General features: G+C 36.4%; 1 protein-coding gene and 1 non-coding gene across 2 annotated transcripts in view; both read right to left on the bottom strand.

The window, feature by feature from the left end:
- Window positions 1-2061: 2061 nt before the first annotated feature.
- Window positions 2062-18302, bottom strand: part of LUZP4 (leucine zipper protein 4) — a 50623-nt gene continuing 34382 nt past the window's right edge. The window contains exons 4-8 of the mRNA XM_070462181.1: window positions 16082-16563; window positions 12021-12102; window positions 9060-9112; window positions 3706-3826; window positions 2062-2550 (exon numbers count right to left, since the gene is read on the bottom strand). Of these exons, the coding sequence (XP_070318282.1) occupies window positions 2476-2550; window positions 3706-3826; window positions 9060-9112; window positions 12021-12102; window positions 16082-16563 (813 nt within the window). The 3' untranslated portion in view covers window positions 2062-2475. The remainder of the gene's footprint in view (window positions 2551-3705; window positions 3827-9059; window positions 9113-12020; window positions 12103-16081; window positions 16564-18302) is intronic.
- On the bottom strand, window positions 7415-7486 carry TRNAC-ACA (transfer RNA cysteine (anticodon ACA)). Its single transcript has one exon. It is a non-coding gene; the product is annotated as a tRNA-Cys (tRNA).

The raw sequence follows: 18302 nt of genomic DNA, 5'->3' as shown, positions 1-18302 counted from the left end.
AAATAGAGTGTAATCATTTGCTACATCCCATGCTCTGTCTCTAGGAAACCTAAGATCACGTGAAGGTGGCTGAATCAATAGAGCGCAGCAGATGTAGCCAAGCAGAAGGTCCTTGACATCTACTATTAAATGCTGAATAGAGTATTAGAGTGGAGATGTAGGAGAGGGGCAAGAGTAAGAAGCAAAAAGACTAAAACAGATGGAAAGAGGGAGATGGGGTAGGCTCTATAATTTAACCGGTTCTTGGGTAGGGATTTTAGTTACCAGTAAGAAGTGGTATACTGTACAACCTCAAACTTTAGCATGTATCACAGATTGCTGGGGCCCACATCCAGAGTTTCTGATATGGTAGGTCTGGGGTGAGGTTTCAAAATTTTCTAGTTGCTAGGTGATGCTGATGCTCAGCTGGTGAGAGAACCTCACTTCAAAAATTAATACTATGGTTGGTGCCAAATAGAGCAAAAATGGAAAATTCAGTCAACCTGTTTCTTTGTACATGCACTGACTAATAGCTGGAGTGTTTATCTCTTAGCACTGATCAAACTGGTTGTTTATGTTCCTGTACTTCAATGTTATTTGAGGGAGAGAGGCAAAGAGTTGTGAGTTTAAAAACTGCTGTTTAATATAGAAAAGAGACCATTTGGTGCTTGGAAAATATTGCTAGGTTCACTAACTTACACTGTTCTATTAACCCATTATTATCTATCATTAAGCAAGAGAGTGAAAACAGTATATATCTATCCCATATTCTCTGCTGGTAAGGGTATGAGAAGACAAGGCTTTTCATATTCTGTACATATTCTATACAGTAACTTATCAATATGTGTAACATTCTAAATATTCTAATTATAATAAGTACCATTTTGTTTAGCAATTATACTTCTAGAAAATGATCATATGGAAACAACTGGGATATATTGCAAAGATATAGTTACATGGATGCTCATCACAAGTTTAATTTATAAAAATTCAAACTAGAAACAGCCTAAATGTCTAGAAACTGAACTGAATAGACACTGTGGAAAGCTTTGCTGTGGAGGAAATCGTAGAGTCAAGAAAAGAAATATGGAGGTAGATATTAGAGCTGTTACATGTGTGTCTTGGCATTTTGTGTTTTCTAAAATTTCTTCAATGAACATGTATTGCTGTTGTGATCAGAAGAAACATTCTCTTTCCACTTGATGCAAATTACAAAGCTTATAGATTGTCATTCTCTATATTCAAAATTAGGAATTTGCAGCTTTTGCACTTTGCTACAGCAAAGTTGCATTTAGTTGCTAAATTGTGTCTGACTTTTTGCAATCCCATGGACTGTGCCCTGCCAAGCTCCTCTGTCCATGGGATTTTCTACACAAGAATACTGGAGTGGGTTGTCATTTCCTTCTCCAGGAGATCTTCCCAGACCAGAGATCAAACCTGTGTCTCCTGCATTGGCAGGAGGATTCTTTACCACTGAGCTACCAGGGAAGTCCCATGATCTACACACCTTAAATCAAAGTGATGTCTGTTTTGTTTCTCAGCATAATACCATTAGTAAAAGAATCTTTACCATCTGTTAATTTGGTTTAGAATGCGATGCTTTAAATGATCCAAATTAGAACTCAACTTATATATTTCCATACTGAATTCCATTTTTCTCTGCACAAACAACTGTTAAATACAAGGACAGACATTATGAAATTAAGCTAAAAACCACCAGCATGGTGCTTACCAAATAATTGCAAATGGATTTCTCAGTGTACTTTAACAACAGGCTTAGCTGGAAGGCTGAGGTTCACGTTACACTTTGAACAGATGACGTTAAAATTAACTCTTTAATAATCTGTATCAAGATCATTATTACTTTGGACCTCAAGTATCAATGGACAGGAAAAAAAAGTCACATTTCTTTTTAAATTTTATTAACTTAATGTATTCACAAAACAATGACAGTAGAAGAGTTTAACATTAATATAAATTCATGTCAAAAGTAAAAACATGAATTCCTAAGAAAAAAAAGTAAAAACTCAGATACAAATTTAGCATTCTAATAATTAAAGAATAGAATTCTGTCTACTGACTTTGAGGCACAGACTATTTAGTTACAGAAGATATCAATTACCTTATTCTATTGTCAATATAGTCTACTTAGGATTCATCTATGTGTTCTAGAGTTCAAAGAACAAATCAAACCAAAGAAAGAAATTCTCTAATGTCAAAAAGATATGTAATTCTGAAAACATAGCTGTTTTCCTAGAATCTCTCATTCTAAATCACCGTCATTGTTCACTTTTCTGTTCTTTTATGTAAACAAAGTTAAACATTTTTTCTTTAGTAAACAGTTTTAACAGATCACTCACATCAAAGCCTACACCTAAGGAAAGATACATTAACAAAAGCAATAAAAAGTTAAATATTGAAAGAAAATATATGTGCTCTTGCATAAAATTCACAACAATATCTGTTAACAGCAAACTTTCAATAGGAAAAATCATTTTAGTCTTCAAAACTGGCTGATCCTGGGTTTTTCTTCATCAGCTTAGAAAATCTCTCATTGAGTGAAAGCTTAGTCTGCGAAGGAGAGAAAAGCTATGACCTCAGAAGGTTAACAATCTTACAAAACACTCATGAAACTTGGTTACTAAAGGTAGACAGGGATGGTTGGAGAAGGCTGTGAGTGATAGGAAGAAAAGTGAACTGAAGAAACTGCATAGAGCTCTTCTCTGTAATCCCAGAAGCAGGAAGTAGTTTGATCTATGGTATATCATTGAGACTACCTCTTGGTTCTTACAGGCTAAATAGTGGCATCAAAAAGCTTTCATTGAAGTCATAGGAAAGAAAGCATACTATTAACCCACAGAGTAAGTGGGTAAGTGCCCATAGTGGAATGAGGATCAGATTTACTTCTATGAAGTGATTAAATGCCTTAACTATGCCCAGGAATTTGGTAATCTGCCTTGTGAAGATACCCCTATGCCCAAGTGATTTCCAGTTGGTGTTATTAGTCTACAATCAGATATCTCAGAAATCTCCCAAGACTTAATTTCTAGTTTAATCCTTATATAGACTGCCCCTGAACCCAAGTTTCTTTCTCAATCTTCAAGAAATATCCTTTTCAACACCACCCTAAAACCTAAATCAGAAACAAGATTGATACAGCACTGAGGCCTGAGTGGGATATATTCATTACTCTATACTGCATATTTTCCACTTTTAGGCCATATATTTCTATGCAGAAAAAATTCTGAATGTGTGTGGAATAGGGTGTTCTGGTTAGTTAAACCTGTTGCTAACTGAAGGTTAGCAAATTGTTCTTTTGATTTCAATCCCCAATGTGAAAATCATTAAAAATACATTAGTACATTATTTTGCCTTAGTACATAGTCTCATAAACATGGTTGCCTTCTTGGCAAGTGAGAACCATGTTGAGACTGAAGGCCACCACAGATGTAAATATATAGTACATTGAACTAAATCCATGTTTAACTTGAAGTTCATTTTAAAAATAAGTAATTGAGATTGGCTTATTTCATAGACCTCTGTGTCTTTCACAGGGGCGAAATATAGGGAAGAAGTTTCTTGTGTATTAGGGACTCCAAATAGGCTCTGGTTAACTACATTTTTTTTCTATTCATAAAAGATACCCTTGTATACACCTAAAATAGACATGAATTTTTTTTTTACCATTTCATGAAAAGCATTATCATACAATTTTATTATATTTACCTGATTACCAATTGCTGGGAAGTTGTAATCCAGGTGTATTCCTTTGGGCTGGTGCTGAGAATACTTGGTTGTAGCATATGTAGTTGTTAGGGGTAAACTTTTAATCTCATGCCTCTTGAGTCTGTCAATTAAGCATAATGTTTCAGTTAAAATCTATTTGATAGCCATTAATTAGATGAGTAATGTTGAGCCATTCAATTTAACTTCTCTAGGTCTCATTTTCACCAGTTATAAAATTAAGAAGGTATATTCAAGAATCTTCAAGGTTCTTTTCAGTAGTATTAAGATTACAAGTACTGAATCTGGGAGTATGGCATTCAAGAGGATCATATGTAGGCATTAATCTAACCTTTTTCGTATTGTCACTTCAAAACCACTAGATGAGTTTTTCTGCTGTTTAAATGCCAAAGAAGTTTTACTATTATTAAGGTATGGTCATGCCTATAGGTATTTGGAACAGAAGTAGCCAGTGTCTCCATATATAGAGAAAATGGATTAGTAGTTAGCTTGGTCTGGGGGCTGGGGGTGGGCAAGGGAAGGGAGTAAAGGGGAAGAAACTACAAATGGCTACAAAGTGTTTCTTTTGGAGTTAATTAAAATGTTCTAAAATTAGATTACAGTGATGGTGATACAACTCTGTTAGTATACTAAAAGGGCTTCCCAGGTGGGTGAGAGGTGAAGACTCCACCTGCCAATACATGAAATACAGGAGATGTGGGTTCAGTCCCTCGGTTGGGACTATCCTCTGGAGAAGGAAATGGCAACCCATTCCAGTATTCTTGCCTGGAAAATGTCATGGACAGAGAAGTCTGGTGAGCTGTAGTCCATAGTGTTGCAAAGACTGGGACACAACTAAGCCACTGAGAACACACAAACAATATACTAAAAGCCACTGAATTGTTTATTTAGATGGGTGAACTTTATAGTATGAAAATTAGATCTCAATAGAGTTGTTACCAAACAAAAAAAGAGCTGGAGCATATAGATACATAAGACTTTAATACAAAAAGCAGCATGGCTATTGAAAACTTTCATTCTGCCATGTTGCAGGGATATCCTCTCCTAAATGGTTGCTACTGGGCCTAGTTTTTGCTGTGTATTATTATAACAGCTGTTGATGTAAATAAACAATACAGAAATGTTTTAAATGGATGGCTGAATAGTTCAAGGAGCAATGTTTGCCACATTTAATGTCTTAGTCTGTTTGGGCTGATGTCCCAAAATTGACAGACTGGCCGGGTTATAAACAACAGAAATTTGTTCCTCACAGCTCTGGAGCTTGGAAATCCAAGATCAAGGTGCCAGCATGGTCATATTCTAATGCATGCCCTCTTCCAGATTGCAGACTGCCAACTTCTAGCTGTGTCCTCACAGAGTGGAGTGGGCAAGGGAGCTTTCTGGGGTCTCTTTTATAAAGGCACTTGTCCCATTGGCTCCACTCTTACAATTTAGTCACCTCCCAAAGGCCCTACCTTCTAACACCATCACATGTGAATTTTGGAGAGACACAAGCATTCAAACCATAGCATATAGTCATATTCTATCAGAGGTAGAGAACAAAAGCCCAAATGCTATATGGTTATCTTGATAGTGTCAGCTAAGTTGCTATAATTTATAACTTGAAATAAGTCAAGTATTTTTTCATTGTTACTTTTTTTTCCTAGTTATAAATACTGCTCCTACTAGGACCCAACTGGACCAAAAACAATGTTTGACTTGGAAAGAAGAGAGTGCTTTGAGTAATCAAATAACTATTGTTTTCTTAATTAACTTTTAGCCATAATTTCTCTATCATTTTATTTTTTTGATAATATATCATAGAATGTATAAATTTATTTTGGCTTATTAAACAAAATACATTGCATTTTTTATTTTTAAATTTTTATTTATTTATTTATTTTTGGCTGTGCTGGGTCTTGGTTACAACACAGAGGCATTCTCTAGTTGCAGCAAGCTAGGCCAACTCTCTAGTTGCAGTGAGCAAGCTTCTCATCTCAGTGGCTTCTTTTGTTATGGAGCACAGACTCTCAATGACGTGGGTTCAGTAGTTGCAGCTCCCAGGTTCTAGAGCACAGGCCTAGTTCCTCCATAGCATGTGGGATCTTCCCAGATCAGGAATCAAACCCACATCTCCTGCATTAGCAGGTGGATTCTTAACCACTGAGCCACCAGGGAAGCCCTGCATTCTTAATTTAAAAAGCAGGTAACTGAGTAATATTCCATGGTGTATATGTACCACAGCTTCCTCATCCATTCGTCTGCTGATGGGCATCTGGGCTGCTTCCATGTCCTGGCTATTATAAACAGTGCTGCGATGAACATTGGGGTGCACGTGTCTCTTTCAGATCTGGTTTCCTTGGTGTGTATGCCCAGAAGTGGGATTGCTGGGTCATATGGCAGTTCTATTTCCAGCTTTTTAAGAAATCTCCACACTGTTTTCCATAGTGGCTGTACTAGTTTGCATTCCCACGAACAGTGTAAGAGGGTTCCCTTTTCTCCACACCCTCTCCAGCATTTATTGCTTGTAGACTTTTGGATAGCAGCCATCCTGACTGGCGTATAATGGTACCTCATTGTGGTTTTGATTTGCATTTCTCTGATAATGAGTGATGTTGAGCATCTTTTCATGTGTTTGTTAGCCATCTGTATGTCTTCCTTGGAGAAATGTCTGTTGAGTTCTTTGGCCCATTTTTTGATTGGATCATGTTATTTTTCTGGAGTTGAGCTGGAGGAGTTGCTTGTATATCTTTGAGATTAATCCTTTGTCTGTTGCTTCGTTTGCTATTACTTTCTCCCAATCTGAGGGCTGTCTTTTCACCTTGCTTATAGTTTCCTTTGTTGTGCAAAAGCTTTTAAGTTTCATTAGGTCCCATTTGTTTATTTTTGCTTTTATTTCTAAAATTCTGGGATGTGGGTCATAGAGGATCCTGCTGTGATTTATGTCGGAGAGCATTACTCAGCCATTAAAAAGAATTCATTTGAATCAGTTCTAATGAGATGGATGAAACTGGAGCCGATTATACAGAGCGAAGTAAGCCAGAAAGATAAAGACCATTACAGTATACTAACACATATATATGGACTTTAGAAAGATGGTAACGATAACCCTATATGCAAAACAGAAAAAGAGACTCAGATGTATAGAACAGACTTGTGGACTCTGGGAGAAGGCGAGGGTGGGATGTTTCGAGAGAACAGCATTGAAACATGTATATTATCTATGGTGAAACAGATCACCAGCCCAGGTTGGGTACATGAGACAAGTGCTCGGGCCTGGTGCACTGGGAAGACCCAGAGGGATTGGGTGGAGAGGGAGGTGGGAGGGGGGACCGGGATGGGGAATACATGTAAATCCATGGCTAATTCATTTCAATGTATGACAAAAACTACTGTAATGATGTAAAGTAATTAGCCTCCAACTAATAAAAATAAATGGAAAAAAAAAAAGCAGGTAACTGTAATATTCTGGATGTGGTAGGGAGAATTCTAAAAATGGCCCTTAAAGAGTTTTCTCAGGACTGTGAGTATTATATAACATCCATGAATATATTACCTTATCTGACAAAAGAGATCTTATAATTTGTGAAAGTGAAGTCGCTCAGTCATGTCCGACTCTTTGCAACCCTATGGGCCTACCATGCTCCTCTGTCCATGGGATTTTCCAGGCAAGAGTACTGGAGTGGGTTGCCATTTCCTTTTCCAGAGGATCTTCCCAACCCAGGGATCGAACCTGGGTCTCCTGCATTGTAGGTAGATGCTTTACCATCTGAGCCACCAGGGAAGTTACTAATAAATTGACTTTAGGTAAATTATACTAGATTATCTGGGTTGGCTTAATTTAATCACCTAACAGAAACAAAAGAAGAGGTAAAAGAGGAAGTCAGAATAATTCAAGGAATGAACTGAACATGACATGCTGTTGATGGTTTAAAGACGGAGGGTGCCCCACATGAAAGGGAATTCAGGCTATCTCGCTTTCCAGGTGGCACTAATGGTAAAGAACCCACCTGCCAATGCAAGAGACATAAGAGACTCGGGTTCGATCCCTGGATTGGGAAGATCCCCTGGAGGGGGGCATGGCAATCCACTCCAGCATTCTTGCCTGGAGAATCCCACAGACAGAGGAGCCTGATGGGCTACAGTCCATAGGGTCACAAAGAGTCAGACATGACTGAAAGGACTTAGCATGCACACACTAGAAACAAAGAGGCTACTGGCGGATAGTAGCAAGAAAACAGAAATGTCATCCCCACAACCTCAAGGAACTAAATTTCCCCAACAACTAGAATAAACTTGGAAGCAGATTCTTCCCCAGAGCCTGGAGATAAGAGAGCAACCCAGGGCCAGAACCTTGTTTTCCCCTCCCTAAGACCCTAGGTGGAAAACAAGCCAAACGCAGCTGGATATCTAAACTGCAGAACTGTGAGATAATAAGTGGCTACTGTTTTAATCTGCTGTTTGCCATAATTCATTTAAGCAGCAGTAGGAAACTAATATTCTAGGCTTTTAAAGAATTTAACCTTATCTTTACTTGTACCTATAGAGAGGCAGTATGGTAGAAGAGAAAGCCCACTGGTTTTGTAGCCACACAAGCCAAATTTGAACATATATTCAAATTTTGAATTATATTGTTAGTTGTATGACTTTGAGAAAATTAATATGCTCTGTTGAGCTTATTTTATTCATCTGTAATATGGAAATGTTCATAGCTACTTTACAGGATTGCCGGAGATTAAATTAAATTACAAGTGTAAAATGCTTAACACAGTGCCTGGCACATGACAGGTACTCAGGAAATGTTAGCTATTGTTATTAATCTGCTTCTATGTCTGCAGCTCTTTCAACCCTACCACCGATGCCTTTGGTAAGACCCATTTTAAAGGGAATGTAAAAGCATTCTTACCTTTCATGCTCTAGTTCTGAAAAGATACACAAATGCTTCTGATAATCATCATTGGGTGAAGTCCTCCATGATTAAAACTAAGATCATTTGGAATACTGAAATTTACTTAATATATATTATTATTAAAGAACAGAAGGATTTTAATCTTAAGATGAACATGAGGAATGGTACTGAATTCTTCCAGGTGACAATTCTTGCATGTTTTAAGTAGAAAGGATACATCAAGACATTTATACTCACCATAGGAAAATGACGCATGGGAATCTCAAATATAAACATAAAATAGAGCCAGAATTTTCTGATTCTACAGTAGGATTGTTTATAAAAATTGTTATGGATTGTTCAGAATCAGATTCTAGAGGCCCCTACTAGAAGTTATACTCATTTTTGTTTCATTTTTTTCTCCTAAAACTAATTAAAGTTAGTAGTAGAGATGTCTGTCTGCAATTACCTTTCATGTCTTTTAAACTTTTCATAGGACAGGTGATCATTTTCCGGTGATATCTAAATGGGAAAGGTTAAAACCAGTCATACAAAAGCCTTCCTTACTCAGCACAGGTGCTTATTTTCTATACTTTAAATTGACTGACATTTCAGTAACAATATTCTCTTTGCCTGGTCCTCAGTCTAACATTCAATTTCAGATTCCGCCCCCCCATTCATGAATGCAAGAGTGTTAAAGACTGTACCCTTAAAGATCAAGCAGTCCAACCTCCTTACATAATAAATAAGGAAACAGGGATTCAGAAAAATTAAATTACTTTCTCAAGGCCTTATAGCTAGTAGTGACCCAGAAGAAAACTCTCAAGATCTAAATATGGCCTGGATACTTGTCTGAATCAAGGGAAAAGGCAGTGATGGTAAATAAAATCCACAAAGGTATCCTCATAATCTTTATATAACAGACCTGAGAACTTGACTGTATTCAAGATAGCTAAGTAAGATGGAGAGCTGTATTACCTTAATAACTTAATTTTAGAAAGTCTCACTTATACTCCAATCAGACATTTCAAGTAAAAGTTAGGATTTTTTTGTTCAATACTCAACTAACTGGTTTCAGTGCATCCAGTTATATGGAGCTGGTGTTTGGTGGTCCAGCATTTTTTTATATGAAGTCCAATCACAGTTACAGTTTGCAGGTGGATTTGGTATTAAAAGACTTACAAGTAATATAGTAGCCAAGAAATCTGTAGAGCCAGTAGATTATAAAAGCAGGATAACACATGGAGATATTCTTAAAAGTTAATGTTTTCAGAGCAAATATTTTTTTGTTAGAAAGTTCATGTTTAGGTTGGAAGCATATATTAATGTTTACAAGTAACATGCTACTGAAAGCAACCTTGAATTCAAGATGCATGTGTGTCTAATTGTAGTGACTCCATGAGATAAATAAACCCTTACATACCCTCACCTTATACTCTATGGGCAACACTAGTTAACAGGGTCCTTGCCAAAAACTTAGGAAAGATAAGAATGCCAATAGAATGGAGGTGTAATTTATATATAAGCCAGTAGCAATTGCAACAGATTATCAAAGCACTTACCTAGGTGGTAGTGAAGCCAAAGTTGGAGAAGTGAGAATAGAAGCCATGGAAATATAGGGGAAAAAAGGGCAGGAATTAACAAAAACTATTGGAAGAAAGGGATATTAGCTTAATGTGATCATTCCTAAAATAACTTAGTCAATGCCATTTCCTTTCTTTCAATAGTTCTGCATTGCCCTCTATATAGGATCTCTACTCTAGCATGGCTCATGTTCCATGATCAGGTTCCTGACTCTACCTCTCCACTCTCACCCCTCAACAGTTCTGCCCACATACTTTATACTTGAACTCAGTGGCTTTCAAACTAATTTTTAAAGTGAAAGAATCCCTAGTTTCAACAAAATCTTGGTTTAAAAATCACTGCACTCTGGCCAAACTAAGTAAATTGAAGTTTACCAAATATGCCATGTTTTCTTTCACTCCTATACCGTTACACTTGATGTTTCCTCTGACAGGAGTACCTTTTCTACCTTTTCTGCTTTGCTTACTCCTACTCAGTCTCTGGGACTCAACTCAAACACTATCTACTCTAGGATGCTCCCTGACCTCCCTAGCTGGTTTGAGATCCTTTTCCCTATGCTGCCATAGTACCTTGGGCATACCTCTATATGTTTATGCTATGCTTCTCTGTCTCTTTTCCTCCCTCCACCTCTCACTCTCTCTCTCCCTTCCTTCCTTTCCTTTTTACTTTCTTAAAGATTCTTTCTCAAGTACATAGCACATTTCTAGCAAATAGAGCCCAATGACTGCATAATGAATAAATTAATACAGTAAGAAGTAGAGGAAGAAGGGGACTAAGAAAAGGCCATTGAATTTGACAACAAGGAAGTAATAAATTTTTGAGAATAAAATTTAATGAAATGGTAGGAACTGAGGTCAGATTCAAGAAATGAATGGAAAATAGAAACGCTTGTGAGGTTTTAACTCTATCTGGAAGCCTGTTAGATTGCAGGGGTCCCCAACCTCTGGGATCTAATGCCTGATGATCTGAGGTGGAGCTGATGTAATAATAGAAATAAAGTGCACAATAAATGTAATGCACTTGAATCATCCCCAAACCATCCCACTCCCAGTCTGTGGAAAAATTGTCTTCCATGAAACTGGTCCCTGGTGCCAAAAAGACTGGGGACCACTGTGAGGTTTTGTTCCTATTTAAAGAATATTCATATTTGCCCCATATTCTAGTGGGGATTTCTCACTTCACATTGAAAATGCCTTCAATAATGAATGAGTGTGTATACATACATGTATATGTGTGTACATACATATGTGTATAAATATTTTATATATATACATAATCTGAATCACATAAAATTAATTAGAATGCAAGAACTTTTAAGGTTCTCATATTAATATTGCCATAATGGACATTTAGTGATTTTAATGGATAATTTTATATAATTATCATAGTGATGATAAAATAACTCCCATGTATAGAATGCTTACTACAACACATGTAAATCCATGGCTGATTCATGTCAATGTATGACAAAACCCACTACAATATTGTAAAGTAATTAGCCTCCAACTAATAAAAAAAAAAGACAGAAATGCTTACATTCAACAAATATTTAACCTGCATCAATTATTCCTCTTTTAGTGAATAAAGTCTGTGTGTTCAGGGTCCAAAAAAAAAAAAAAAGAATGCTTACTACAATCTAGTTTCTAGTCTAAAATGTTTTGCATATATTTCAGTTAATCATCATGACAACCTACAAGGTCAATATCATAAACAAGTTTTAAAATGTACGAAAGTAATCATCAGTATAAGTAGATGCCAACAAAGGCTGCAGAAAGAAAGCCTATTCAAATGAAAATCTGTAAATCCACAGTTTCTCTGCCATAAATTTGAAAATGCTGATACTTACATTTCGATTCATGTTCCTTGAATCACTTCTTTGCTGCATCTGCTTTTGTAAGTATTCATTCCTTCTTTTCATTGTAAAAATCCTAATATGAATCATAAATGATAATACTTTAAAAAGCAATCATTTATTTTGAAATAAATTATTATTGGGAATGTATATCTTCAAGCAGTATTATTTTTTATACATATTTAAACATTTGATTTAAGACTGAACATTAGAGACAATTAAAATCCAGTGTAGTGTTTTGATAAGTGATTTTTAGCTTGTGATTTATTACTTACTACATGTTAAACATGAGTTAAACATATGATAAGTTAAACAGGCATGATTGAATTTTTTATTTAAAAATTTGTTTCAGGAATGATGTCAGTAAGATGGCTATTATGGACTGAATGTTTTTGTTTCCCACCTCCCCACCCCCAAGTTCATTGTTAAAGCCCCAACCCTCAATGTGATGGTATCTGGAGGTAGGGCTTTTGGGAAGGAATTAGGCTTAGATGAGGTAATGAGCATAGGATCTCCACAATGGGATTAGTGTCTTTATAAAAAGGGGAAAAGACCATGTGAGAACACAGAAAGAAGGTGGCCACCTACAAGTAAGGAAGAAAGCTCTTACTAGAGCCCCGCCCTGATCTCAGACTTCCAACTTAGAGATGTGTGAGAAATAAATTCCTGTTGTTTAAGCTTCCCACTCTGGTATTTTGTTATGACAGCACTAGCAGACTAAGACAGTGGTGGATTAGGAAGCTACAGGCCCTCTTTCTTTGACAGAGAAAGACTTCAAGTTAAAACAATATGTAGACTAGAGTACCTCTGTGAGAATTCTAGAGACCAGTTGAGAAGCTACAGTATCCAGGCCATTATAAAACCAAGAAGAGGTTTCAGTGAATGGGGTAAGAATATCCATGGCATTTAGTATACCCATTTGTGTCCCTCCTCTTAAGCTTACAGAACTGAATTAGGCATAAAAAAGAATGTGCAAACTTGAAGACAGGTCATTTAAAATCAAGGCATAGGAGCTAAAATAAAGAAAAATGAAGAGAGCATAAAGGACTTATGAGACATTACTAATGTATGTATTATGAAAATCTGAAAAGGGGGGCTGCAGAGAGCTTATTTGAAGAGGTAGAAGCAACCCAAATGTCCATCAACAGATAAATGGATAAACAAAATGTGGTATATATACACAATGGAATATCATTTAGCCTTAAAATTGGGCTTCCCTAGTAGCTCAGATGGTAAACTTCCGTCTGCAATGTAGAAGACCCAGGTTCAATCCCTGGGTCAGGAAGATCCCCTGGAGAAGGAAATGGCAACCCACTCCAGTATTCTTGCCTGGAGAATTCTATGGACAGAGGAGCCTGGTGGGCTACAGTTCATGGAGTTGGCAGAGTTGGACATGACTGAGCAACTAACACACACACACAGCCTTAAAAACGAAGGAAATCATATCACATGCTACATCATAAATGAACCTCAAGGATATTATGTTAAGTGAAATAAGCCAGGCACCAAAAAATAAATAATGCCTAATTCCACTTACAGGCGGTATCTAAAGTAGTCAAATTTGTAGAAACAGAAAGAAGAATAATTGTTATCACTAGCCGTGGGGAGGAGGCAAAGTGGTTTTACTGTGTAATGGGTGTAGAGTTTCAGTTCTGTGAAATGAAAAAGTTCTGGAGATCTGTCTGAGAACATTGTAAATATACTTCACACTACTAAGATATACAGTTAAAAGGGGTTAAGATAGTAAATTTTATGCTATGTGTTTTTTAGCACAATTTTTATAAAATGAAAAAATAAAATTCATTTTCATGAACTCACAAGATGTTTTCAGTTGGTATATATCTTTAGTCATGTAGTCCAAATTTCTCCTTTCTCATATTAGGAAATTAAGACTCAGAAATATTAAGTAATTTGTGCAATGCTGTATAGTTAAGTGACAGAGTTGGGACATGAAGCCACATCTTAGTATTCCTACACTGCCTTCCACTCACTGATGCTACTTGTACTCTATTAGAAATTCCTTAGACAAACACAGACCAGATTCTCATCAACATCTTCCAAAAAATAAAAAATACTAACAACTGGGTAAAAAACAGGTCTAGGGAAAATTTAAGAGTTGGGAAATCAAATAACCAGTACTGAAAAGACCTCTGTTTTTTAGAGATGTTGTATATACAGCATATTAGTAATTTTAGACCCAAAAGATTTGATTTGTCAATTATAATCAGATTTTAAACCTATTTCAATAATTACTTGGAATGATGGCATGATAATGAGATATCACTCTATTATTAGAGTTTAAATGGCAAACACTCTAAAACTAAGCACTTCATTTCCTCTGAAGCTATTGTCTGTGTTTAGAAACCCTTTCATAAGAGACAGCCCAGCTAATGTAAAGATAAGCAGATTTTGCCACTCATTTCTTGTAGGCTACTCAGAGGGAGTTATGGAAAACAGATTTTATTATGTTAAGCTTCATACATGTTATTCCAGCCAAGGAACTCATCTGACTATGGATATATAATTACCAAATCAGGAAAAAGGGGCAAAAGCTGAAATTGTTATCAGGTATCTTGGGGTTATTAAAAATACAAATTCACATCTTATTTACATCTTTATTTCCCTTTAAACTTTCCAACCAATATATATATAATAACTATATATATATATTTTACAACTATATATATATATATATGTATATGTATATATATATATTAGAATGGAAAGTTATGGAGTAGAAGAATTAATCTCCAAGGGATCAATTATAAAAGCACTTTAATTTTTGCACTCTATGTGTTCTTTAGTAAGAGTTCTACATTTGATAACTTTAACCAAGAAAGAATTACTTACTTAAGCTAAGGATACAAAAAAATTATAATAGAAGATAAAGGAGAAAAACTTGACAGACTTGTTCATCATATTTTAAAGTGCACTTGTAAAATGACAGGCATATGTAACTAGAAAACAGTAGTGGAATTTCAGTGCCTTAGTGGAATTGTTATGCCACTTGACAAACAAAAATTGATGTGTAAAATGAAGCAAAACATGAAAATCCCTGATAAATGCAGAAACATGAATTGTTTATCAGTGTTAAATATATTTAAATTTTTATAGTAAATTATTTGTATACTGATAATATAAGAAGGGTGGGGCCTTTAGCATCAAAGCAGTGCCTACATCAGACATTGTCTATATATATAACAACCCACATATACATTTTGGAAATAATTTTTAGCTGAAATATGCAATTCTATGCAGTTAATATGAGCTAAAATATTTGACTAGACATTTATAAGCAATGCAAACTGAAGGAAATCACTGAGAAATTTAAACTAAAAATAATTATTTTACTCAGTTACCTAGCCAATCACAATAAAATGTTTTGAGGTTTTTAAAACAAACAATCTGAGATATGATTAAATTTATCTTTGGTTCTTTTGTTAGGGTAGACAGTTTCATTAAACAATAGTGAATATATGCAATATTTAAAATACATTTAGGTTAGGGTTGCATCTAGGCATAAACTAGCATCCTCTCCTATGGTCTGATCTGTGGAAAACAGAAAAGTTCAGCTGCTCAAAGATACACCTATTATTTGTCTGCTGAGGAGTCTATGAAGACTCTTTAGAAAGGAGGTGGAGGATGGAAACAGAAATTCATTATCAGAGATTATATATTATCAATGTAGCATAGTTTATTGTTAGATCAGCTAGCCTAGCAGGTTGGAAAGTTTAAAGGGAATGTGACACTAAGTCAATATATTTTTATTGTGGGGAAAGACTGAGTACAGTGGGGCTCTTCCAGGAAAGCTGACCTAGACAGAGCAACTTAATTAGGGTAATTGGGAAACTGGATGATAGCTAGAGGGCATCAGCAAGTTGAAAGAATATTGATGCCATGTATATATCACCTCTATTGTATTAATATCTTTGTCCCAATTAAATGTGTGTTTCAAAAATACATATTAAGCTACTAAAATATACATATATAAAGCATCCCTTTACTTTTCCACATCACTCAATACATTAATAGTTAAGTATTCATTATTTTTTTACCTGTCAAATTCAGGCTCAGTTTCTGCTGGTGAGTATTTTTGATATCTCCCAGATTGGTCATGAAGTCTCTCTGATTGACCATGAAATCTTCCTATTCGGCCATAAGATATCTTTGATAGGACTTTAGATCTCATTGAATGGTCATGTGATCTCTTTGCATGAACATGGAATCTCTCGGAGTGGTAATGAGATCTCTCTGATTGGCCATAAGCTCTTTCTGTATAGTAACAAGATCTCTCTACTTGGCCACAAGGCCTCTCTCTTTGATCATGATATCTCCATGATTGGCTACGAGATCTTTCTGTATGGCCATGAGGTCTCTCTTCTCGACCACGAGATCTCTTTTCTTGGCCTCGAAATCTCTCTGAATAGTGTCGATTTTCTTCTGATTGTCGTTGAAATCCTTCTGATCGATGTTGGTACCCCTCTGAATGGCTTTGATTCATCTCTGCTTGGGCCTTAGACTTGTCATTGCACTTGTCCTGAAAAGAACCGCAATTCTGAAAAATGAATAAAGCATATACTCCACTGAGCTCATTAAATCATAATGATATTTTGGGGGCTGTCCCAAGATGGAGGAGGAATAGGATAGGGAGACCACTTTCTCCCCCACAAATTCATCAAAAGATCATTTGAATGTTGAGCAGCTTCCACAAAACAACTTCTGAATGCTGGTGGAGGACACCAGGCACCCAGAAAGGCAGCCCAATCTCTTCAAAAGGAGGGATTTGATTACTGGCTTGATTGCTCTCTCCTGTTTGACTCTCCCTTTTCTCCTCCAGGTCACCTCTATCTCCTTTCTCCTTCTCTTCTCTACATAACTCTGTTAATCTCTGGGTATTCAGGACTGTGGAGAATTGTTTCACCATTAACCTAGATGTTTTATCTTCTGTGCTGTATGGATGGAGAAGATTGAGGCTACTGTAAGAGAAGGACTGAAAAGCCAGAGGCAGGAGGCTTAATTCCAAAACTTGAGAACGTCATAGAATTTCTGACTCCAGGGAAATCTAATATTAGAGTTCACCCAAAGGTCTCCATATCTACACTGAAATCAAGCTCCACCCAGGAGACAACAAGTTCCTGTGCAAGACATACCATGCCAATTCTCCAGCAAAACAGGAACATAATCCTGAACATTAAAAGATGGGCTGCTAAAAGCCATGCCAAAGCCATAGACACCCCAAAACTCACTACCAGACACTTCACTGCACTCCAGAGAGAATAGATCCAGCTCCACCAACCAGAAGACAGACTCACATTATCCCGACCAGGAAACCTTGACAAGCCACCAGTTCAACCCCACCCACAAGGAATAGACTCCACAATTAAGAGGAACCATGAACTTCCAGCCTGCAGAAAGGGCACCCCAAACACAGCAACATAAATAAAATGAAAAGGCAGAGAAATATTCAGCTGGTGAAGGAACATGATAAAAATCCCACCAAACCAAACAAAAGAGGAGGAGATAGGGAGTCTACCTGAAAAAGAATTCAGAATAATGATAGTAAAGATGATCCAAAATCTTGAAAACAAAATGGAGTTACAGATAAATAGACTAGAGACAAGGATTGAGAAGATGCAAGAAATGTTTAACAAGGACCTAGAAGAAATAAAGAAGAGTCAATCAATAATGAACAATGCAATAACTGAGATTAAAAGCACTCTGGAGGGAACAACAGTAGAATAACTGAGGCAGAAGAGAGGATAAGTGAGGTGGAAGATAGAATGGTGGAAATAAATGAAGCAGAGATGAAAAAAGAAAAAAGAATTAAAAGAAATGAGGACAACCTCAGAGACCTCTGGGACAATGTTAAATGCCCCAACATTCGAATCATAGGAGTATCAGAAGAAGACAAAAAAAAAAAAAAAAAAAAAAAAAAAAGGACATGAAAAATACTTGAGGAGATAATAGTCAAAAACTTCCCTAAAATGGGGAAGGAAATAGCCACCCAAGTCCAAGAAACCCAGAGAGTCCCAAACAGGATAAACCCAAGGTGAAACACCCCAAGACACATATTAATCAAACTAACAAGTTAAAAAGAGCAAATATTAAAAGCAGCAAGGGGAAAGCAACAAATAACACACAAGGGGATCCCCATAAGGATAACAGCTGATCTTTCAATAGAAACTCTTCAGGCCAGAAGGGAATGGCAAGACATACTTAAAGTGATGAAAGAGAAAAACCTACAACCAAGATTACTCTACCCAACAAGGATCTCAT

The sequence above is a fragment of the Odocoileus virginianus genome, unplaced genomic scaffold (assembly GCF_023699985.2).
Source record: "Odocoileus virginianus isolate 20LAN1187 ecotype Illinois unplaced genomic scaffold, Ovbor_1.2 Unplaced_Scaffold_1, whole genome shotgun sequence".
Taxonomy (NCBI): Eukaryota; Metazoa; Chordata; class Mammalia; order Artiodactyla; family Cervidae; genus Odocoileus; species Odocoileus virginianus.
The sequence above is the reverse complement of the archived record's forward strand: the minus strand, read 5'-3'. Positions and strand labels throughout refer to the sequence as shown.